The sequence below is a fragment of the Mastacembelus armatus genome, chromosome 16 (genome assembly GCF_900324485.2).
Source record: "Mastacembelus armatus chromosome 16, fMasArm1.2, whole genome shotgun sequence".
Classification (NCBI taxonomy): Eukaryota; Metazoa; Chordata; class Actinopteri; order Synbranchiformes; family Mastacembelidae; genus Mastacembelus; species Mastacembelus armatus.
Genome location: NC_046648.1, coordinates 16,567,394 through 16,586,748, shown reverse-complemented (window position 1 = coordinate 16,586,748; position 19,355 = coordinate 16,567,394). Strand labels below are relative to the sequence as shown.

At 40.9% G+C, this 19,355-nt stretch overlaps 2 protein-coding genes across 2 annotated transcripts; both read right to left on the bottom strand.

The window, feature by feature from the left end:
* Window positions 1-142: 142 nt before the first annotated feature.
* ntd5 (ntl-dependent gene 5) lies at window positions 143-8,777 on the bottom strand. Its single transcript, XM_026317386.2, has 8 exons — window positions 8,658-8,777; window positions 7,328-7,462; window positions 6,702-6,893; window positions 2,604-2,730; window positions 2,037-2,113; window positions 1,274-1,456; window positions 841-1,038; window positions 143-729 (listed from the first exon to the last, which is right to left on the bottom strand). Exons 1-8 carry the CDS (start codon window positions 8,722-8,724, stop codon window positions 647-649), a joined length of 1,062 nt encoding a protein of 353 aa, XP_026173171.1. The 5' UTR covers window positions 8,725-8,777; the 3' UTR covers window positions 143-646.
* Window positions 8,778-9,561: 784 nt separating this feature from the next.
* On the bottom strand, window positions 9,562-18,188 carry dbpb (D site albumin promoter binding protein b). The gene is made up of 5 exons (XM_026317258.2): window positions 17,495-18,188; window positions 17,038-17,332; window positions 15,840-16,286; window positions 12,389-12,648; window positions 9,562-11,947 (listed from the first exon to the last, which is right to left on the bottom strand). Exons 2-5 carry the CDS (start codon window positions 17,225-17,227, stop codon window positions 11,729-11,731), a joined length of 1,116 nt encoding a protein of 371 aa, XP_026173043.1. The 5' UTR covers window positions 17,228-17,332; window positions 17,495-18,188; the 3' UTR covers window positions 9,562-11,728.
* Window positions 18,189-19,355: the final 1,167 nt, after the last annotated feature.

The window sequence follows — 19,355 nt, the reverse complement described above, 5'->3', positions numbered from 1 at the left end:
GTTGAACCTGCAGCCTGCAAAGAAGGCGCTGTATGGCACTGTACTAAGCAAAGCGGAGATAAAGAGGATGAAGAAGAAATCTGGACTTGAGCTCACCCAGCAGGACTTTATGTGCAACAATAAATGAAGCCAGGGAGTAAAACCAGTGTGACATTATTTTATTTCAAATCACTCACATCATTAAAACTTACAAGCCTTAAGACTTGATGCGTCAGGTTCAACAGAGGAAAGAAAGATCACAGTGACATGTCACAGAGTCATTAAGAGCGAGGCGGCTACGTAAAAGTATCATCACAGGTGTATGTAGCTGGTATATAGCATGTATTCATGCATTATGTATGCATTGCATCAACAGTACGCACTGACTCCAGCTGGAGGTGGATCAAAGTCAGGGTATATGTCTGCAGTTTGATAGTGCGCATCAGAGTGAGATAAAGGCCGTGCATGCTGTTCATACTCATGGTGCAACAACAGACACAGCACAGGCAGAGTAATGTTCCAAACCACAGGAGCTGTTTTACAGACCATGGTCATAACACAGGTAGCTGGAGCTGCAGCGTTGTCAGGATCATAGGATAGGGTGTGTATCAGGAGGTGTTCATATTGGGTACACGGTGTCATGAGTGGTGAGGGTGGCTCGAGGTCGTCACTCCACGTCGCCGGGCTCACATGCGTCAATTTCTGAAACCAGCCGATGAGGGAAGAGTTTATACTGCAACCACGTGGGCTCTGAAATGCAAAGGGAAAATGAATGAACATCTCTAAAGTTTCCAGCTGTCAATAATGGGACTAGCATACTAAAACTGTTTTCTTTTTGTAATGTGTGAGGTCCTGGTTTACCAAGGTAGCAGACTGGTGGCTGCAGTTTTCCATCAAAACAGGTCTGGGAATCAGTGAAACTGCACTGCTTGTGAGGATGTTTACAGTAAAACGTCACATTTTCCCCATGAGGTACCATGGCATCTGTAACGTCAAACGGCCAGCGCTTCACCCCACCAATCACAACACGGCTCCTCTCAGCAGGGATGAGACAGCGAGCTGAGAAAATGATCAACAATTTATCAAAGTATGATTAGACATGTACAAATGTCGCGATGATCCTTATAAAATTATTTTTAGCCATGCAGATTTTATGTAATTAGCATCTACGCATACACTGAATATAAGCTTTGATGTGCTTGGTTACAGCTCTCCTTAAAAGCGTTGAATCTCATGAAATGGTGAGATTTTATTAATGGTGTTTCCATCTGAAATATATCTAGGATTTTGTCACCTCTGCAGTACGGTGGTGAAGCACTCCAGCTTCCATTTGACAGACAGGTGACCTTCTGGGGCCCATCCAACAGGAAGTTCTTTTTGCAGAGATAATGAATGTCAAAGCCCACTTCATACTCAGTTTTCTGGACTGCCACCACGTAGCCCTGCTCCACCTCTCCTGGAGGCTGGCAGTACACCGCTAAGAGAGTGAAAGCACAGATATACTATTATTTAAACATATAAGCTAAGACATTGCTCAGTTGTCGCTCTGTTACTTGTTATTTCCTGTCATCTGTACCTGGTTCTGCTGACAGCCACAGGCTTGAAACCACAGTGATGCATATGTCTTTTTTTTTCTTTTTCAAACCTTCACTTTCTTGTATTTTTTCTACCGAGACGCAAGAACGAAAGAATTTCGAAATTTCCTAGAGCCTGAAAAACAGGCCACGTCATACCAGGTTTAGACACAAGATGGCAGAAAAGCACTGCAAAACACAGCACTAGGTCTTGATCCTTATGTTCTGTCTTCTTTGATTGACTCTTCCTCACATATCTGCACACACACACAATCTACAAATGATTGGAAAACAGACTTTTTCCATCCCTACAAAGCAGATGCATTTGCAGTTGCTCAGTTCATTCACTCACATCACCAACCACTACTCCATCTTCCTTGTGCCACCCCTTAAAGAAGCATGAATTCATATTGAGTGTGAGGAGGATAGGATGAAAATGAACACATCCATAATGGACAGTGAAAGATTTTATTGGACACTTACTTTTACAGATAGGGTGAGGATACTGCCAGGTCTGATTATCCTGACAGAAATTTTCACTGCTCCCCACTATATCCGCTCTGCAGGAGAGAAATGAGAGAGTGACGGAGACAGGCGGTTTTGTTACATCTACTGCATTGACAGCTAAGCAGCTTCATCTAAATAAAGGTGATGAAAAAAGGGTGTAAAATGATTCCTTTTTTCCACTCTCTTTCAGAGTGTCTTAATTTTCTGTGCACAGTTCTGGCTGACACATCCACTCAGGCTCATCTTACCCTGTGAGATGAGTCAGTGTGTAACGGGGAGTCAATACAAGATTAGACTGTAATGACCTAGTTAGTTCAATGAAGAGATCGTCAGCTGGGAGATCAAAATGAATTCCCTGCCATTCATTGCTCATCACACATCAATCCCCAACACCCTCCACCACCACCATCACCTCTTTTTCACACTCCAACCCCATTCCTCTCACTTCCTTTATTTCTACCTTCATACCATTTCAGGTTTTCAGAGCCTCTTCCCACACATTCACTTCATTAACCTCCCATCAACCCCCACTCTTCCTCTCACCCAGACAGACAGCTGTAGCGGATGGAAGTTCCAACTCTAGCGTCGCCCTGGATGCTGAAGATGTTGGTGACTTCCTCAGGCAGAGAGCACATTTGGGTGGCAGCAGGAGGTTCGGGTGACTGGGTCTCTGATGTCAGAGAAGAAAAGGAGGTCAAAGGTTAATAAACATAAATAAGTAATGGTGGAAGACACATTCAGAAGCCTTCTGGAAGTAAAATCAGCAATACTGCACTGTTAAAGACTGTTGCACTGTTGACATTTACATCTAATTGAAAGTTAAAGTTATGAGTTACTTTATAAATTAATATTATATATGTAATGAGCTTTTATTGTAAAATGCATTGGTATAGATGAACGTAGTACTATTACTATCACTGCTAGTAAAATGCTACTTAAATGTTAATGCATCAGTATACAAAATCTAATAATAATCCAATAGTACTGTTAAATATTTGCATAGCATTTCCCTGCATTAAGTATTATATTATATCACCAGCTTATACTTTAAGTACATTTTTCTGCTTTTATACTTTTACTCGAGTACACTGTCTCATTACTTCCACCACCAAGGACTTCTCTTATTCTAATTACAGTTGAGATGCAAATATTTCATTTTTTTTAATCCACGACATTTATCTGTCCGATACAATTACTGGTTACTTTGCAGTTGAAGATATATATAAAACTTATGAAACCTTGTGCAATAATTTCACTACCTCAAAATATTATAGTGCATCCATTAACTGCTACATTAGAAAGCTGCTTATAAACTAACATTAGCAATAATTACTATAATAATAAAATACTATAATAAAAATTAGAATAAAACTGTCAGGGGCCATTATTGCCCATTAATGTACTGTTATCGTTAATACTTTAAGTACATCTTGTGGATAACAGTTAAATACAAAATAAGAAAATGCATGTAGAACTAGCAATACATAATATTATTACTTCTTAAGTGAAGGATCTCAATATATCCTTCACCACTGGCTTATAGTGCCATTCTGTGAAGTATGTAAAGCACCACAGAGAAAAATGCAAAACATCCAGAGCCTTATAAACCTTATAAACCAACAATAACACACTGACACAGTGAACACATTGGAATCAGCATGAGGGTGGTGACTGTGGATGTAATTGTACAAATACCCGTTATTAGCCAGTAAAAAACATGAAAGAAAGGAATCAGGGAAGACAAACAAATGGACAGAGTAAAAACATCCATCCTGCTATTTCATTTGACTTGTTTCTGTTTAGTTTGTGACCCACAGAGGCGTTTCACCCAATGTCTTGTTCTATTTAAGTTGAAATAACCCTCCTTAGGTAAGAAATCAAAGTTCGACGAGCAGGTGAAACACCACCCCACACCTCTCCGAGCTCAAAGCTATAACTGTGATTGTGTAACACCTGGTACTGTTCATTCCTGTACGTTTAAGTGCCTCACGCTTGTGGAAATATAAATATCAAGAGTGGTGCTTGGAGAGAGGCCGCAGTGACCCGAGCTCCATCAGGCGCAGGGTTTTGAAGCTGAACATGGTTTTGAAAGGCAGAGACAGCTCATGCCTGAGGGCTGCCTTGGGTATCTGAAACCGAGAAGCATTAATATCAGAATGTAAAGGGACCTATGGGAGAGGGAGAGTTACAAGTCTGTTTGGCTGTGGATGAGAGCCCAGAGCCGAGTTCCGTTTTCACATACCGCCCTTCTCCTGCCTTGTACTGCTGCCACCCACACAGGCTGCAGCACCAAGCTGCTCTGAAGCAGGTATATCAAACTCATCTTTTAAAGAATTATAAAATACTCATTTTGAATGAGCTACAGTGTTAGAATCAGCAGTGATCTGACTGAGAGCAGAGATATACAGCTGTAGCCAGGCTCAATATAAGCCTTGTTCTGTTTTTCTCGCACAAACATACACACAGACATATCCCCACACCACAAACTAAATAGCCTTGAGCTGCATGCTTGTCCTTGGCTCAAACTGTAGAGAAAGACCTTATCAGAGGCCTCAGATGGAAGAGGATGAGAGGAGAAAGAGATGAGAGCAAGAGAGGATGAGAGAAGAGAGCAGAGAAGAGGAGAACAGGGAACAGAAAGGCCTGGAGCAGCATGAGCAAGAGAGCTCTCTGACTCTCCTCACTGTGATCTGTCGCCCACACACACACACACACACACACACACACACATGCATGTACTCACACAAACTCTGTCACACATGTGCAATCCACCCCCCCACTGTACACATATAATGTATACAGCAAAAACTCTACCTTACTAGCTCTGTCCAATAAGCACTCACAGCAGAAACACATTCACACTGGCTCACACTCTCACTGTGTGCATGCAGCTCTGTGCCACTTTGACAGTGATCTGCCGCCCACTGCCTCTCAACAGGCATGAAGGAGCTCGACTCACACTCTAACACACATGCACAGGACACACAATACAAACGCTCTCACACGTTCAAAACCCACCTACGTTCTGCCTGTCTCTCAGCAGGAGGATACTCTACGAGAGAGCCGAGAATCGTATTCTTATTTCACATTTTTGAATAGATAAAAAATCCCAAAGGTGAGACCGGGACCCAGCTGGGTTGAGGATTCCTAAGAAAGCATGTTTACTCTAGCTCCAGGTGTGCGAATAATGAAGCTAAAGAGTCAGACCTTCAAAGCTGAAATCGCATTGTCTTAATCAGAGGTAAAGTCAATAAAAACAATACACAGAACTTATTCTTGGCTCTAGATACTAAGTAGTTTCAATAACATTACTTTATGTACTGCTGTGCAGCCTTATGCCACAGTAGTAGAAGTAATAAGGCTGCACAGTGGGATAAAAAATGTCTTTTGTGAGCCACCTATTCAGATTTTTTTTTCTTTCTATATTTAGAGGGAGAAAGTCAAAATATTTCACCACATGATTATCTTGGGCACAGTGGTACTTGGACTAATGAGAAAGCCCTTTGTATTTTCTTTAAGAAATGACTTCAGCCACTCAGGCATTTGTTTTAGTGTGTTCAGAGCTCTGTTCTAGCCCCAGTGGCCTATAAGTACAACTTTAAAGATTTAAACTGGTCACGTGTCAGTTTTAGTGTCAGTCAATTAAGAGGTAGAGGGTCTTTGGCATATAAAAGGTTAAATACCATGGGCCCATTTAAACCATGGGTTAAATTTAGAATAATAGATTTTAGTTAACGTAGTGTTCAAGAGGTTGTTATTCATCTTGATTATGCACTTTAGTGTTACTAAGGTGTAAAAAAACAAATGCACTCCAGCAATAAATCTTCCAGTCATGAAGGTGATACGTTTTTGTTAAGTCAGAGGACAGGTGTTTCCATTATTTCGTCCCCACTTAGTGTTTGGCTAAATAACAGAGACTCCTTTACATAATGCAGCACAAACTACAGTCTCAAAAAGGATAATACATCTGAATCAACACCTCTCTGCGCCGCTCTCAGTTTTAGCTAGGTGTGCCAAATGGCAAATTAGTGTATATGTAGGTGGTAATTTGGGTTTTTGTAGCATTATATTCTTTTACAGGTAAGTTTATTTTCACCTGGTTTTAAAAAACAAAGCAAAAACACCTCAAATTGTAAGATATATAATCCCCTTCAACAACATCACAGACTATGGCCTAAATATGAACACATAAAATTACAAAGTAATGAGAAAATACAAATTTGTGACATGTGGTGCACATTCATGCATACACACTTTCATTTGTCAGACACACACACTTAATCAGCTTTCATCTCCTCTTTGAACTTATCAACAGTTCAGGAGTAAAATCTTCAGACAGCCAATCGAACAACTAAAGCTCTGGTTGCTATGGCGACGAGCAGAATAGGCCCCAGTTGTGCAGCGTCTCGGTTGGCACACTCACAGAGAGATTTCATTCCTGAATATCACTCTCTCACTCTCTCTCTTTCTGTCTCTCTTAAACAAGAGTCACGTTTTTTCCTTGACATATACATGTAGAATACACACATACTTTACCTGTAATAAATAGGAGAAACAATATTGAGTTTGTTTATAAGATGCTTATTAGGCCTATCTGTGGTGGAGTGAGAGAGAAGATTTTTCTGTTGAACTCAAACCCACCTGTGCAGATGGGCTCATCCCCACTCCACTGTCTGTCACCTTGACAACGGCGAATAGTGGCATCCAGGCCACTGGGAAGCGTGAAGCCAGGTTTGCAGCGCACTTCAAGCAGGGCAGAAAAGGAGTGAGTGGGAGAGAGGAGATGAGCTACTGAGTTTTCATTAGGGGGTAGAGGCCAGGGACAAGTACGACCTGAGGAGAATAGAGATGATGCCAAGGGAGAGGAGAGAGGAAGGGAACGGGAGGGAGGAAACAAGTCAATCCTCAGAATGTGGTACATTGCTCCTCAAAACAGAAAAATTAAATGTTTAGCACTAAACCGCTTTGAAAAAACAACAATGAGGTTGTATAACTGGACTGGATGTATACACAGTGGCCCCTTTTTACAGTGCAGAAGCATAATAAAAAGCTTGTCCTGTGCGCTGGCATAGGCTTCATTTTGAGCCCAGATTTTGTGCATGACAAAGGCTTTTATTTTGTTTTTCCAGGAAAAACACTCACAGGCAAACAGATGTATGTTGGTACAGCTGCATATACGCACGCACAAACACAGACACACACACACACACACACACACACACACACACACACACACACTAAGGGCACACATGTACACAAATCATTACCTGGAGCCACACAGCTGAGACCACACTGGCCGTCACACAGACACTGCCGCTTGTTCCCACAGTCTCTGTCAGATTTGCAGGGCCGAGGACAATTCCTCCTCCTCTCTTCTCCCAGAAGTCTCTCAGGACATGACCCTGTTGGGATGCCACACACACTATCACACCATCATAGTAATCATCCTTTTGTTTACCTCCACTCCATTCATGGCCCCCTGTAAAAACTGCAAACACCAAGGGCCGTAATGAGATTTGTTTGCAATTCCGTTTTGTTTTCTGTTTAAGAAATACAGTGTGGGTGGCCAGGCAAACATTTGCCACCCAGGTTGCCAGATGAGCAAGTGTTTGCATGACAGGCACTCTTTGCCCTTCAGCCATCTTTTTTTTTTTTTTTTTTTTTTTTTTAATAAAAAGTGTGTTGTAAGTCGTGTGGTGCTGTAAGTGTGTGTCTTATTTCTGTACCATCATTATGTTGCGCTGTTTCAGTGAATTAAATCCAACTGGAACTCTAGAACAGTACACTACCTACAACTCTGTAGCAGTATCAAATCTTCCACTTATTTTACCATGGGTGTTGATATCAGCACACCATTAATGTCTGGAACATTTGAGTAGGAGGTAAATAGGGGAGTCAGAGGGGGTTCCCTGTTTTTCAATTGTAAGAATGAAAACATGTTTGTTACTCTATTCCCCCTGCCCACAGCACACGTGACACCAAGAGATATGTGCTGCACGTATGCATCGTGAGCAGAATAGAGACACAGTGTGCAGTATATCCAATTATCACCTCTGTAGCACTTATATTTAAAAAACTGAATAATCACAGCATATCATGAAATGGAAGCTGATCCAACACAGACCATGCATTCACCACAATATATGTGCAACCAAAAATTGCATTGTGATGAAAACTGACATCTCATATTTAATAAACATATAAAACAAAAGCAGAAATAACCTTGGCTCAACCATACATTCTTTATGGTATTATCAATCAGCATGAAAATTATTGATTCAACTTATTGACTCAACCAATTTGTGCATAATTAACAACACACTATACTGCACAGTCCTGGCCTTAGTCAGTCCATTGCATTTTAAAGTCCGAACGATTAAGTGAATCATGGTCACTACACTAAAATATAAGTGGGAAAAAGATCTATATTGCATCAAAACTTGCAGGGAAAAGTCCAGCTGGTTAATAAATGCACTGATACAGACATTTAATCAATGCCTGTTCCCATTTATTCCCAGTAATTATTAACAGACAGCAGAATTCAGTGTGTATGCATGGATCAGTGTGAGTGATATAGGTGACAGACAGGGGGCTTACCTGAAGCCTGCAGGGACCCCGTTCCAGTCAAAGCCCACACGGACAGCAGCAGCAGTACACAGTCCATCCTTGAAGCCAGGCCTTGGACGATAAATAGGGAGGGACAGCCAGACACTGCATTTTTAAAGAAGGGGGACCAAAGGGTGGGAGAAGGGGAGAAAAGAGCCCAGGAGAGGAGGGGGGGAATAGAGTGGGTACAGCCCAGGAACACACATCTGGTTTGTATTGAGAAGGAGGAAAAATTCCAGTCTGGAGGACCTTTCACCCATTTCTGTTAAGAGAGCAGATAAAGGGAATGATTTATGCATGTCTGCTCCCCGTATACACAACAAACAAACAGGAAATGCTAAGAATTTGGTGGATAATACCTGATACAATGAATGCAGCATTTGCTCTCCTATCCAACTACGAAAACCAGAGTGACTTATACTTTAAATTATCCTTATACTTTAAATGATCCTTTAATCAATGTACAGACCATATACAGGCTTTTATTTTGTAATAATATCATTTGCTATATTGAAGAATTAGGCTTATTTGTGAAAACTTTATCCACATAAATACTTTATTTTACATTTAATTTAGAAATGTGTAAAACACTTTTTAAATGCCCAAGGAAAGAAATATTGCCATGGTTGGGCAACAATTTATATTTTGACTGCTTTGCCGATCAGAAGAATGCACACAATGTGAACAAATGGGGAGGATATCAAAATAAATAGTCTCAAGACATTTCACCGCATATTATAGTCTGGTTATCAGGCTTAACTAATAAATTAAGTCAAGTCTTCAAATTTGACCTCTGTTGCCCATTTTGTTAATAAATACCAATTCAAGATGCAGGCACAAAAAACTCAAGAGAAGCATCAAGAATTATTGAAATAAACATGAGATGAAGCAGAAGTAGTGTAGCAGTAGTAGATGAGAACAATCTTTTATTGGTGTTTTTGGGAAATCTCAACTACATCCATTGAGTGGGCTGGGCACCATGGACATCAGTGGTGCAGCAGGGCAATTGTAGTTCAATTAAAGTCACTATAAGATTTATCAACCACATCTGTGAGGATATTAGAGACTAAATCCTGCTGGAAGAGCAAACAATCACTGATTGAGGTGATGAAGGCTGAAGTAAACCAATAAGGAGCATGAGGATAATGTGCATAGTCCATATACCGCTGGGGAACAGAAGAGATCATCATGAAAAGTTAAGTAAGTCTGGATGAGCATCATGTTCAAGTTATTGAGTCACATTTGTAAAATCCAGGGTCGAAGTAACCAAGTTGGCCGTAGTGTCCATAGCAGAAGTGAGTGATGTTGACTGTCTGGAGATGTAAGACGGGATGCAAATAGCAGAGAGTGAGGGGTTTCTGTTTCCATTTGAACAGTCTTTCTAAGGAACACTGCAGAGCAAAGGTGTTTCAAGGTTTAACAGGTTCATCCAAAGAAAGAAAATCATTCAATATAGAACAGCAACAATAAGAGGGATAATCATAATAATCATAACAATAATAATAGCAGTAATGGTGACTATTCATCATGGTCATGATAAAGGGATTAAGAAACACTTTATTACTAGTCATCCCTCCCTCAGGAACATACAGTAACATAGTGTACCGTGCCCTTGTGTAGGTGTAGTGGGTACACAGAGAAGTTTATAGATAGAGTAAAAAGTAAGGAATAATTACTTGAGTAAACAGTTTGGAGGGAGCTGTACTGAGAAAAGCACTAAATACCAACAAGCTTCGTGGAACAACATAGGAAATTTTGGCTTTTATTTCTCCCAGAAATCTGAGAAATTTAACACCATTCCACTCAATGGGGGTTCTTAACCCATCTCCTGGAATACATCAAATACACAAAGTAGCACAGGCCTATCCAATAAACACATTTCTTGCTCTGTAACAATGCTAACTAAAGTGTGTTCATGAATGTACAGTAAAGTAAAAAGGTGCGTTTTACTGAGGAAATTGATTACTGATAACGTTACAACACAGAGACTGAACTAGCTTGATGCACCATCAAGGTACAAATGAGAGACACGGTGACAAAATGTTATGGGAAGAGTTTGCACATAACTGTGAGGGGATTGGCTGTAAGTGAGAGCAGTTGGATATAGAAACAATTCAAGAGGAGCAGAGTCACCCAGAGCATCACAACAGGCTTTCATAGGCTTAGTTTAAGATGTGAAACATCAGAGTAGGTTAAAAACACTCCACTGGGATAGAGGAACAAAGATAAAGTCAAAGATAGAAATATGGAGTAGGGAAAATGTACCACTCTTATAAATAGGTCCGAGGTACAAAGAGCTAATATTGTTGGGGAAGTCAAGTCAATTAAAAAGAATAAAGTACTGTATTTAGAAAGAGCACGCAAGACTGGTCAAGACAAATGCTGAGGATAGTGCTGTCTCATGCTGTCTCATGTCTCTCATTATGTCTCACACTTGCGTGCCTGTTCCTAGCGACAGAAACATAACAGGAAAAAAAAGATTGAGCGCCCAAGTAAAATCCACAAAAATGCTGAACTATACGATGTTAAGATAATTTTGCTCTCTATATTACATCGGTTACATGTGTCCTAGCCCCTGCTGCTGCATCCTATAATAATCAAGTCACAAAATTCCCATCAATGGCTGACCACTTGTTAAACATCTCCTGACTGATCATCTATAATAAAAAGATATTTACCATAGCTTCCCCCATCTCTATTTCCCAGTCACGTAGAAAATATACAAAATTATTCTCCAAATTTGCTCTCCCTCTAATTTTTCTGAAGTATTATAAAAATATACAATTCTCCAATAACAAAACTCTTAAAAGTCACATCTTTCATCTGTTAAATTATTCATTCTATCCGTTGCTTCTAAGAGCTGACACCTCAACAAAACAAGACACCTGAGCTTCAGTACACAAACCTCCTTGTCTTATACATTCATCATCATAATCACCATCTTCCTCATCATCATCATAATTATTCAGACCCCATTCTGTCCATCATGTCACCCCAAAAACAATCTTTCTTAAATTTAATCCAGCTTATATTCCTCCGCTTCCTGAATTTGCTCCATGCCTTCATAACTGGTCGGCGAGACGGTTCTCGTATTTACTGAGGATGTTCCGGCAGCGGCCCAGTTCCTTCCGCATCTCGGCCACTTCTTGACGGAGGGCGGCATTTTCTCTCTCCAGGTAGGCAGCACGCACAGATATTTGGTTCTCCTTGAGACGGCGGGCGTCTCGGGAACGCTTTGCTGCTTCGTTGTTTTTATACCTCCTGGTCCAGTACTTCTCATCCTAACAATGGGGATTAAAATATTAAATATTTTAATAAATAATTAATGAATGGTCAAACTTCTGTGCTTTTGTACATCCATAAGGCTGTTTGGCCACAAATAAGTTTTGTAAATTCACCTAAAATCTAGTGCGTGTTACTATTCTGCTTCTTTGATACTACATGCTTTTAATGTGAAGCACTTTGCAAACTTTGTTTTCCTTCACTAACATAATGCTTCTACAGACCCTAACCCTAAGTTAGTAATTTATTCCACATAACTGAAAATTTGACTTATAGCAATTAGTTGAGAAAATGAATCTGCAAATAAATAACACATTTACTTAAATCAGTTATCAGGCAAAAATGCAAAAAATGTAAATTTCCTTTGCTGCAAAGTGCAACGTGGCCACCACCGCTTTGAATGTTTCTACTGTTGCAGGAAGATTTCAGAGTGCACTCACCTTCATGTTATCAGGCACCAGGATCTTGCGAGCCTTCTTGATCATTGGCTGTGGTTTGAGCTCCTCTTCACTGAAGGAGTGCCTCCTGGGGTCGAAGCTCTGCTGCTCCGAGATGCTGGACATGGCCATGTCTGAAGGGTCCATGTCAAACATTCCAATCGCATCTGGCCCAGTGCCTGTGGGTGTCAGCAGAGGCGGACAGGAGGACGAGGAGGAGGAAGAGGGTGACTCACACGAGTCGTTCATACTTGTCTGACTCCCTGAAATTACAAAAAAGACAATCCTGTTTAACATGCTTCTCACTGAGCTACATTTATAAGGACATTGATTCTACTGTCAAGCTAAGAAGAATAGCTTATGACAGCAGGCTCCTATGACAATACAAACATTTGCAGTATTTCCTCATCATGACCACCAGATGGCAGCAAAGAGCTACTTAGTGCTAAACACCACAAACAACATTCCTTCGCCTTTCTCAGGAACAGAGGACATTTTTCAATCAGCCTTGCCGATTGAAGTCAGATTGTCATTGGCAGTGATGATAAAGGACTACTCTGGGCTTATACCTGACAAATACATATAATACAATTATACAATGCATAATCATCAATAAAAAAATTTTAGCACAGAGATATACAAATATAATGGAGCTACAGGTTGGTTAAGTAATAAATACTCATGAGTTTAAATGTGTAGCATTTCCAAAATATACTTTTGTAACAGCGATTCCTAAACTATTCAATGTTAACTGCCCTATATTATATAAGATCTGTAGTCTATGATATATTAAGCACTTAAAAACAGTAAATAATGGAAAGTATTTCATTTTATATGCAAGTAGCAGAAAAGCATAGCTTTGCTACCGTACTTATGTTCCTAGAGAAGATAAAGAACCTATGGAATCTCCTAAAGTAGCCAACTTGCAATAACTACAACTATATGAAAGTATTAGCTTCTTTTATCAGTGAAGCTACTGAGAAATCTGGTAGATCAAAACCAGATTCAGTAAGTGGGTCCCATATAGCAGGGCTATACTTCAGCCCTATCCCTTTAAGGCCCAATGTACCATAACTGATTTTTCTTCACTATAAGAGAACAATGTTCCCCTTAGCTACTCCAGTATCTACATACCCAAACAGCTCAATCAGCGACCCTGATAAAATTATAGTCAGACTCAATAAAACAAAACTGAGAGAAAAAGGCTTTTAACAATCACAACTGCAGCCTAATTATAGTCAGGGGAGCTTGTTAACTTACAAGTGTTCTCACAGTTTCTACTTTTTACATTCTTTCATTTGGTGAAGGTGGAATGTGTCAAAAAAAAAATAGCACAATATGCGACAAATGTAGAGAACATAAGTCAAAGCTCCCCTACAGGGACAGATGGATACATAACAGCTACTTAATGCCACAATAATGCAGCCTTACAAAATGACCACAGGATTGTGTCAACACAGGATTGTGTCTAAAGAAAACCTGTATGCCTTAAGTTCCACAAAGCTGCTAAGTACTGCAAACAGTTTACAGTTACACTACAATGTGCGAACACTATTCAAGAACGTAAGGTAAAGCATAACATGTGCTGTAATCTGCAAAAAAAAAAAAACACTGTGGTAGGCCAAACAGACAGGGTGCTGTTTGAAAAAATAAAACAAATATCTATATTACATGTCACCTGTTACATGCTATCTGTAATACATAAGGAGTTATCATATGAGTAATAACTGTAAACTGGCCAGGTAATATAAGGGTATTTTTCACACCAGGTGCACACAATAGTGCAAAATGCTCCATCATGGTGTACCTACAAAGACATTGCCTCTGTAACACAGCAAAACAAATTAAAGAGTGCTGTGGGTAACAATCAAGTGGTATAGAGGCCAGATAATATGCCCTTTTTTCTTCTGCTTAAACCAAGATATTTCAAACCAGCAAGAACTAGTCAGTGCAACTACCTGGCATACTGTTGTGTTTAGAATAAAAACCTTTAACTCTCCTGTGGCACATGGTTGCCTCTCTGCTTTTTAGGAAGTTCTGGAATCCAGACCAGCAAAGTAGATTTAGTGCATTTTTGTCCACATGTCTAAACCTTCAGAAAACAGGAGGCTTTAATTTTTGAAGGAATGGTCCAACATGTGACTAAACATTCAATTATTACAACAGTAAAGAAACGAAGCTGCTGTGAAAGAAGACAGTAGTGCTATTTCTTCTTACGTTCCCAGTATATTAGTGAGGCCCCATTCAATATTTATGAAGCAGCTGTTGGTGTGGCACCTTGATGGCAAACAAAATCACTTCACCCCAGTAATAGTAACTTCTACACTGAGTGGTATTTTGTCTTATGCAGTACGACTTTGATATGCCTTGTAAACAGTATACATTTTTTCATGTAGTTATAAGATTTCATATAAAGTGGCTGTAATCAAAATGCATATGCCTTTTTATTAACATGCAATGTGCGATATGCCATATGCCATACAGCATAAACTCCCTTGTGGATGTGAGTGTACTTCCTGTCAGCTATTGGTAATCAAATGGTTAGTTTGAAGTCCAGCAGCACTGGGAAACTCTTCCTGTTGCTCAGTTTTTCCCTCCCCCAGTGGACTCCTCCTCCTACTCATCTACTGGCCCTGCCTCTAGTTCTCTCACTCCAGTACTGTCAGCCTCTGCACATGTACTGACACGTGCACAAGGCTGTGGCGTGTCAAGTGGAGAGAGATTTAAAGACATGCAATGCAAACACTCCACACACTTCTCTCTCTCTCAAAAACTCTCTCTTAGTACAGTACAGCTATTGCCCGGCTGCACATTAATAATTGGCTGGGAGTGAATGATGACCGTGCAGTGCAACGCAATACATAGAGAACATGCTGAACTAAACAACACCTTGCTATTGTAAGGCTGACACATCAGATTGCTCAGGAATTCTTTTTGTACTGTACCCTTTTCTTTCAAATCCTTCATTTTTCTCCGCATTTCACTGTGCCATCAACCTTTAATTCAGCACCACACTAAAATATTTAAAGCAAATTAAAACAGTTTTGTCTTTGCATTAAGAGCCATGTGATCACCTGTGTCCAGTCTGACCCCACAATGCAGAAAAATGCTTTGTCACCATGGTATTTGTTGAAAACTCTAAGGAGAGTTAAAGTGAGATAATTAAGGTGCTGAATCACCAGCCCATGGGAGTATTACAAACACACCATATAACCGTGATTGCATCTCAACCATTATTGAATTGGAGGGTCTAATGGCCTCATACCAGTGGCAGGGGATAATTTGTGTTTTTCAGCTTGTCAACTTTTGCAGAAGTTTGCAGAACACTCTTCCATGATACTGCTGTAGTTAGCTGATATGGACTAACCATGAAAAATGAGCAATCCTTGCTCATTTTGTACTCTCTGGTTCTACTGTCCCTCAAGATCCAAAAAGTCCATGTTAGTGAACTCACCATGGAGGCAGTCGGTTCCCCCTGAAAGAGTCTGCTGTGCCACCTCTAAACCAATAAGTGATGGGGAGGAAGAGGAAGAGGGTGAAGATGATGAAGAGCCAGGTGGGGATGACGGCGGTAGGCACTGGGAGCTCTGGTTGGGTACAGCTGACTGGGAGCTCTGTGAAGGTATCTGAGCTGAACTGGAACTGTTGTTATTATGCATGCTGCCCATTCCATTTTCAGTCAGAAACTCCTCCAAGTCCATGTACTGAAGCTGGAAGAGGCCCCCATCTGCAGGGAGGGTGCGATCCCACAGAAGAGGCCCCAAGAACTGGTTGAAACTTCCTCCTCCATTTCCACTACCTCCTCCACATCCATTATTGTTACTGCTACTGCCTATTCCACTGCCATTCCTTACAGGGCACACTCCCAAGGAGTCCTCATCAAGGTCCAGTCTGTCTTTGTCTGCCAAAGAGAGAAGAAATAAGTCATTATAATTTCAGGATGAATACAGTGAAGAGTAACTTTTGCTGGACTTTACCATCTTTCAGTTGACAAGATTATTAGATATATTTATATATATAGATATATTAGATAGTACCCTCTGGTAAAAAGATCAACTCTCCATATTTATGCTGAACCAAATTGGGTGGCTGGTATACTCATAAGATGCACTTTTGTAAAATCTCACTCTTTCTATCTCCCATACACACACACACACAAATACACACTCACAGATGGACCAGATGGTAGCTGAACTGCAGCATTAAGTAGGAGCCAAAATCAATTTGTTGTCATAACATATATGTAAACTCCTGAACAAATCTCACAATAGCTGAAGATACGTTTTTGCACAGCAAGCAACCAGAATGCATGCCTGAGCAGCATTACAGCTACACCTAAAACACGTTATCACCCATTGTAATCTGGATCCTAGTTTTAAGTCGCATCAGGGATTATACTCTAGGTGAATACCCGTCAGGGTCATGGAGGAGTCATCATGAGCTAACATAGTACTTCAGACTATTGCGTGAAAATCTGTACCATTAAAAAGGAATAATGTTACTTATTTTTATTGTAATAACAGTAGCACTGTGAGGAATAAAGGGGCATGACTTATTCCTCCTCTGTTATTGCTATATTGAAGATGTGTCAGGTGCTGCACATTCAGCATAAACAACACAGTTTTTACTCATCAAATGAGAGACTTTCTCACCTTTCACATCACAGGGGCTTTTTAAACGCTGGTCTCCCTTCATGGGATGCTGCAGGAGGGATTTCAGACCTGTCATTGAGTTGAGATGACCCCCTGTGAGGGAACCTGCAGGCTGAGTACAGCTTCCAAAATGTGGGCTTGCGCCGGCTGGGAGGTCGGGTGTCGGAAGCTGGGAGAGCTGCCTGGACATCCTGGACCAGATGGGGGTTGCAGAGAGACACCTGGGGCACTTGAAGGGGCGAGGCAAGCTGACCGGAGTACCTACCAATAAGACAAGTATGCTGGATGACTGTGCCTGTGTGCAGAGGGGTTGGGGTGGAGGGCAGAAAAAAAATATGATAGTTTTGAGAAATGTCCATGTAGAATAAGGCACTACATTGTAATTACAAATATGACCATGGCATTAATGACATTTTGTACTTTAAAACTTCTCCTAAAAAACAGATGAAACTTTTACCTTTCAGGTGTAGTTATGAAGAGCTCCTTATTTCCTTGCAGAGATATTTTGATGTAAGTATTCCATTGTCGCAGGATTTTGTAAAAAGTGTTTGGAGATCAAGCTGTTATTCTCAGAGGACTAGTGTGGGAGGGACTGTCAGACCATCTGAGTAGGAATACTGTTCATAATAAAAAAAAAATGCAGAAGGCGTGAAAATGACAGACGCCCGCAGACTGCACTGATAGGATATTACAAATGAAATTTATCCCGAGTTAATCGTCCGGGGGTGGGGGAGAAATCCCCAAAATAGTTGCAAAGCAAACCTCCGTCAAAACAAAACAACCGAAGTGTGTATCGTTAAAAAACACACACACACACACAGCGACGACAGCAGTGTCTGGACTGATCAGATGACAAGTTTTTGGTTTCTCCTCTCTGCTGTCGCGCTCTGTTGTCCGTCGGGGGAAGGAGGGGGCCGTTTCCTCTTTCTGTCAGTACTTTTCTGCATCCGGTGGGTCCAGTCACGGGCGCACGGGCTCGGGTCTATGTCTGGGCCGCGAGACGTCCACGTCCGACCGTTCTCTCTCTCTCTCTCTCAGCTGGAACGGACACGGGCAGTTCACGTGACGTCACACCTCGCGGAACAAGCGAGCGAGGCGCGAGAGGGGGGTGGAGGCGGGTTTAACAGAGCTCTGTCCTGGCTTATTATTTATGAGACACACCTACCCTCGTGCCACACCTCGAGGAGATGAGTCTGTTTGTTTTATCTGACAGGTACAAACACGGTGGCTCTTCCTAGAATATTTAGAATGTTTATACTGCAGCAGTAAAGATATAAATTAGTTTTACTTTTAGTTTGATGACAGAAAGTACCTGCTTTTACACTACCGGGCCTCGGCATCACAAATAACTCATTTTGTTATGGTCAGTGTTGTTAGCGCAAAACTTTGCCCATCTCTTATGAGATCACGGTTTTGGCCTCCAATCAGCTGGTGCAGGAAAGCTTTTAGAGTTGCCTTGTAATCCACAGAAAACGTGAGTGTGCCGTTTTTTCAGGCGAGAAGAACGTTTCAGCACGTTGCCTCCCGGCGTACAATAGCTGTTCCAGCTCACGTGTATGAGGCACGCGGACAGCAGGCCTGTCGGCTAGCGGCTCTGGCTCCGATTGGCTGAGGTAACGCGTTGCCCGCCCAAAGTGAGCGCCTATTGGTCAGAAATAGGTCGAACAAACCCGCCCGCTCGGATTCCCCCGTGCATGCCACTGCCGCGTGAGACCAGTTCGAAACAGAAAAAGCGCGAGGGTTGCCTGGTCTACTGTACAGTGGCCGAGCACATGCAAAACATAGGGCGAGCTGACAAGACTTAAGTCATCATACGTCTCTGAGCTTTAGTGAATAATACAGACACCATATGAATAGTATGCACTGAATGTGACGTTGATAATATTGATTGTAGCTGTCAAGTAGCAGTAATGGGTGTATAATTATATATATATATATATATATATATAAAATCACCATTCTCAATGCAGCATTTGTTTCTAAATTCACATTACCATGTTCTATATTCAACTCCATCAAATGCAGGTCTTGCTGAAACTAAAACTAACGTTGTTGATGTCTTTAAATTACCAATATCACAACTGTAACTGCTTTTTCATAAAATTATTAATTTGTTATCATTAAAGGGCAGCAGTAACAACTCGTCTTTGTAGTGAATTTGTAGTAAATACAAATTGCATGAACTGAATTATGCTTTTGAACCACATCAACATTTCGATGGTGACATTTTATTTAGATGTGGTTAAATTCAGCCAGTCATGATTACCGAGCGATGCTCAATCTTTTTGTTTACTTTGGGGCATTAATCCTGTAGTAAA

Coding starts and splice junctions, on each gene's coding strand:
- dbpb (XM_026317258.2), bottom strand. CDS start 17,227: ATGTCCAGGCAGCTCTCCCAGCTTCCGACACCCGACCTCCCAGCCGGC. Junction 12,649..15,839: donor GGGAACCGACTGCCTCCATG/GTGAGTTCACTA, acceptor TTGTAATTTCAG/GGAGTCAGACAAGTATGAAC. Junction 11,948..12,388: donor TGGTGCCTGATAACATGAAG/GTGAGTGCACTC, acceptor CCCCATTGTTAG/GATGAGAAGTACTGGACCAG.
- ntd5 (XM_026317386.2), bottom strand. CDS start 8,724: ATGGACTGTGTACTGCTGCTGCTGTCCGTGTGGGCTTTGACTGGAACG. Junction 6,894..7,327: donor TCTCAGCTGTGTGGCTCCAG/GTAATGATTTGT, acceptor TATTCTCCTCAG/GTCGTACTTGTCCCTGGCCT. Junction 1,457..2,036: donor TCCTCACCCTATCTGTAAAA/GTAAGTGTCCAA, acceptor TCACTCTCTTAG/CGGTGTACTGCCAGCCTCCA.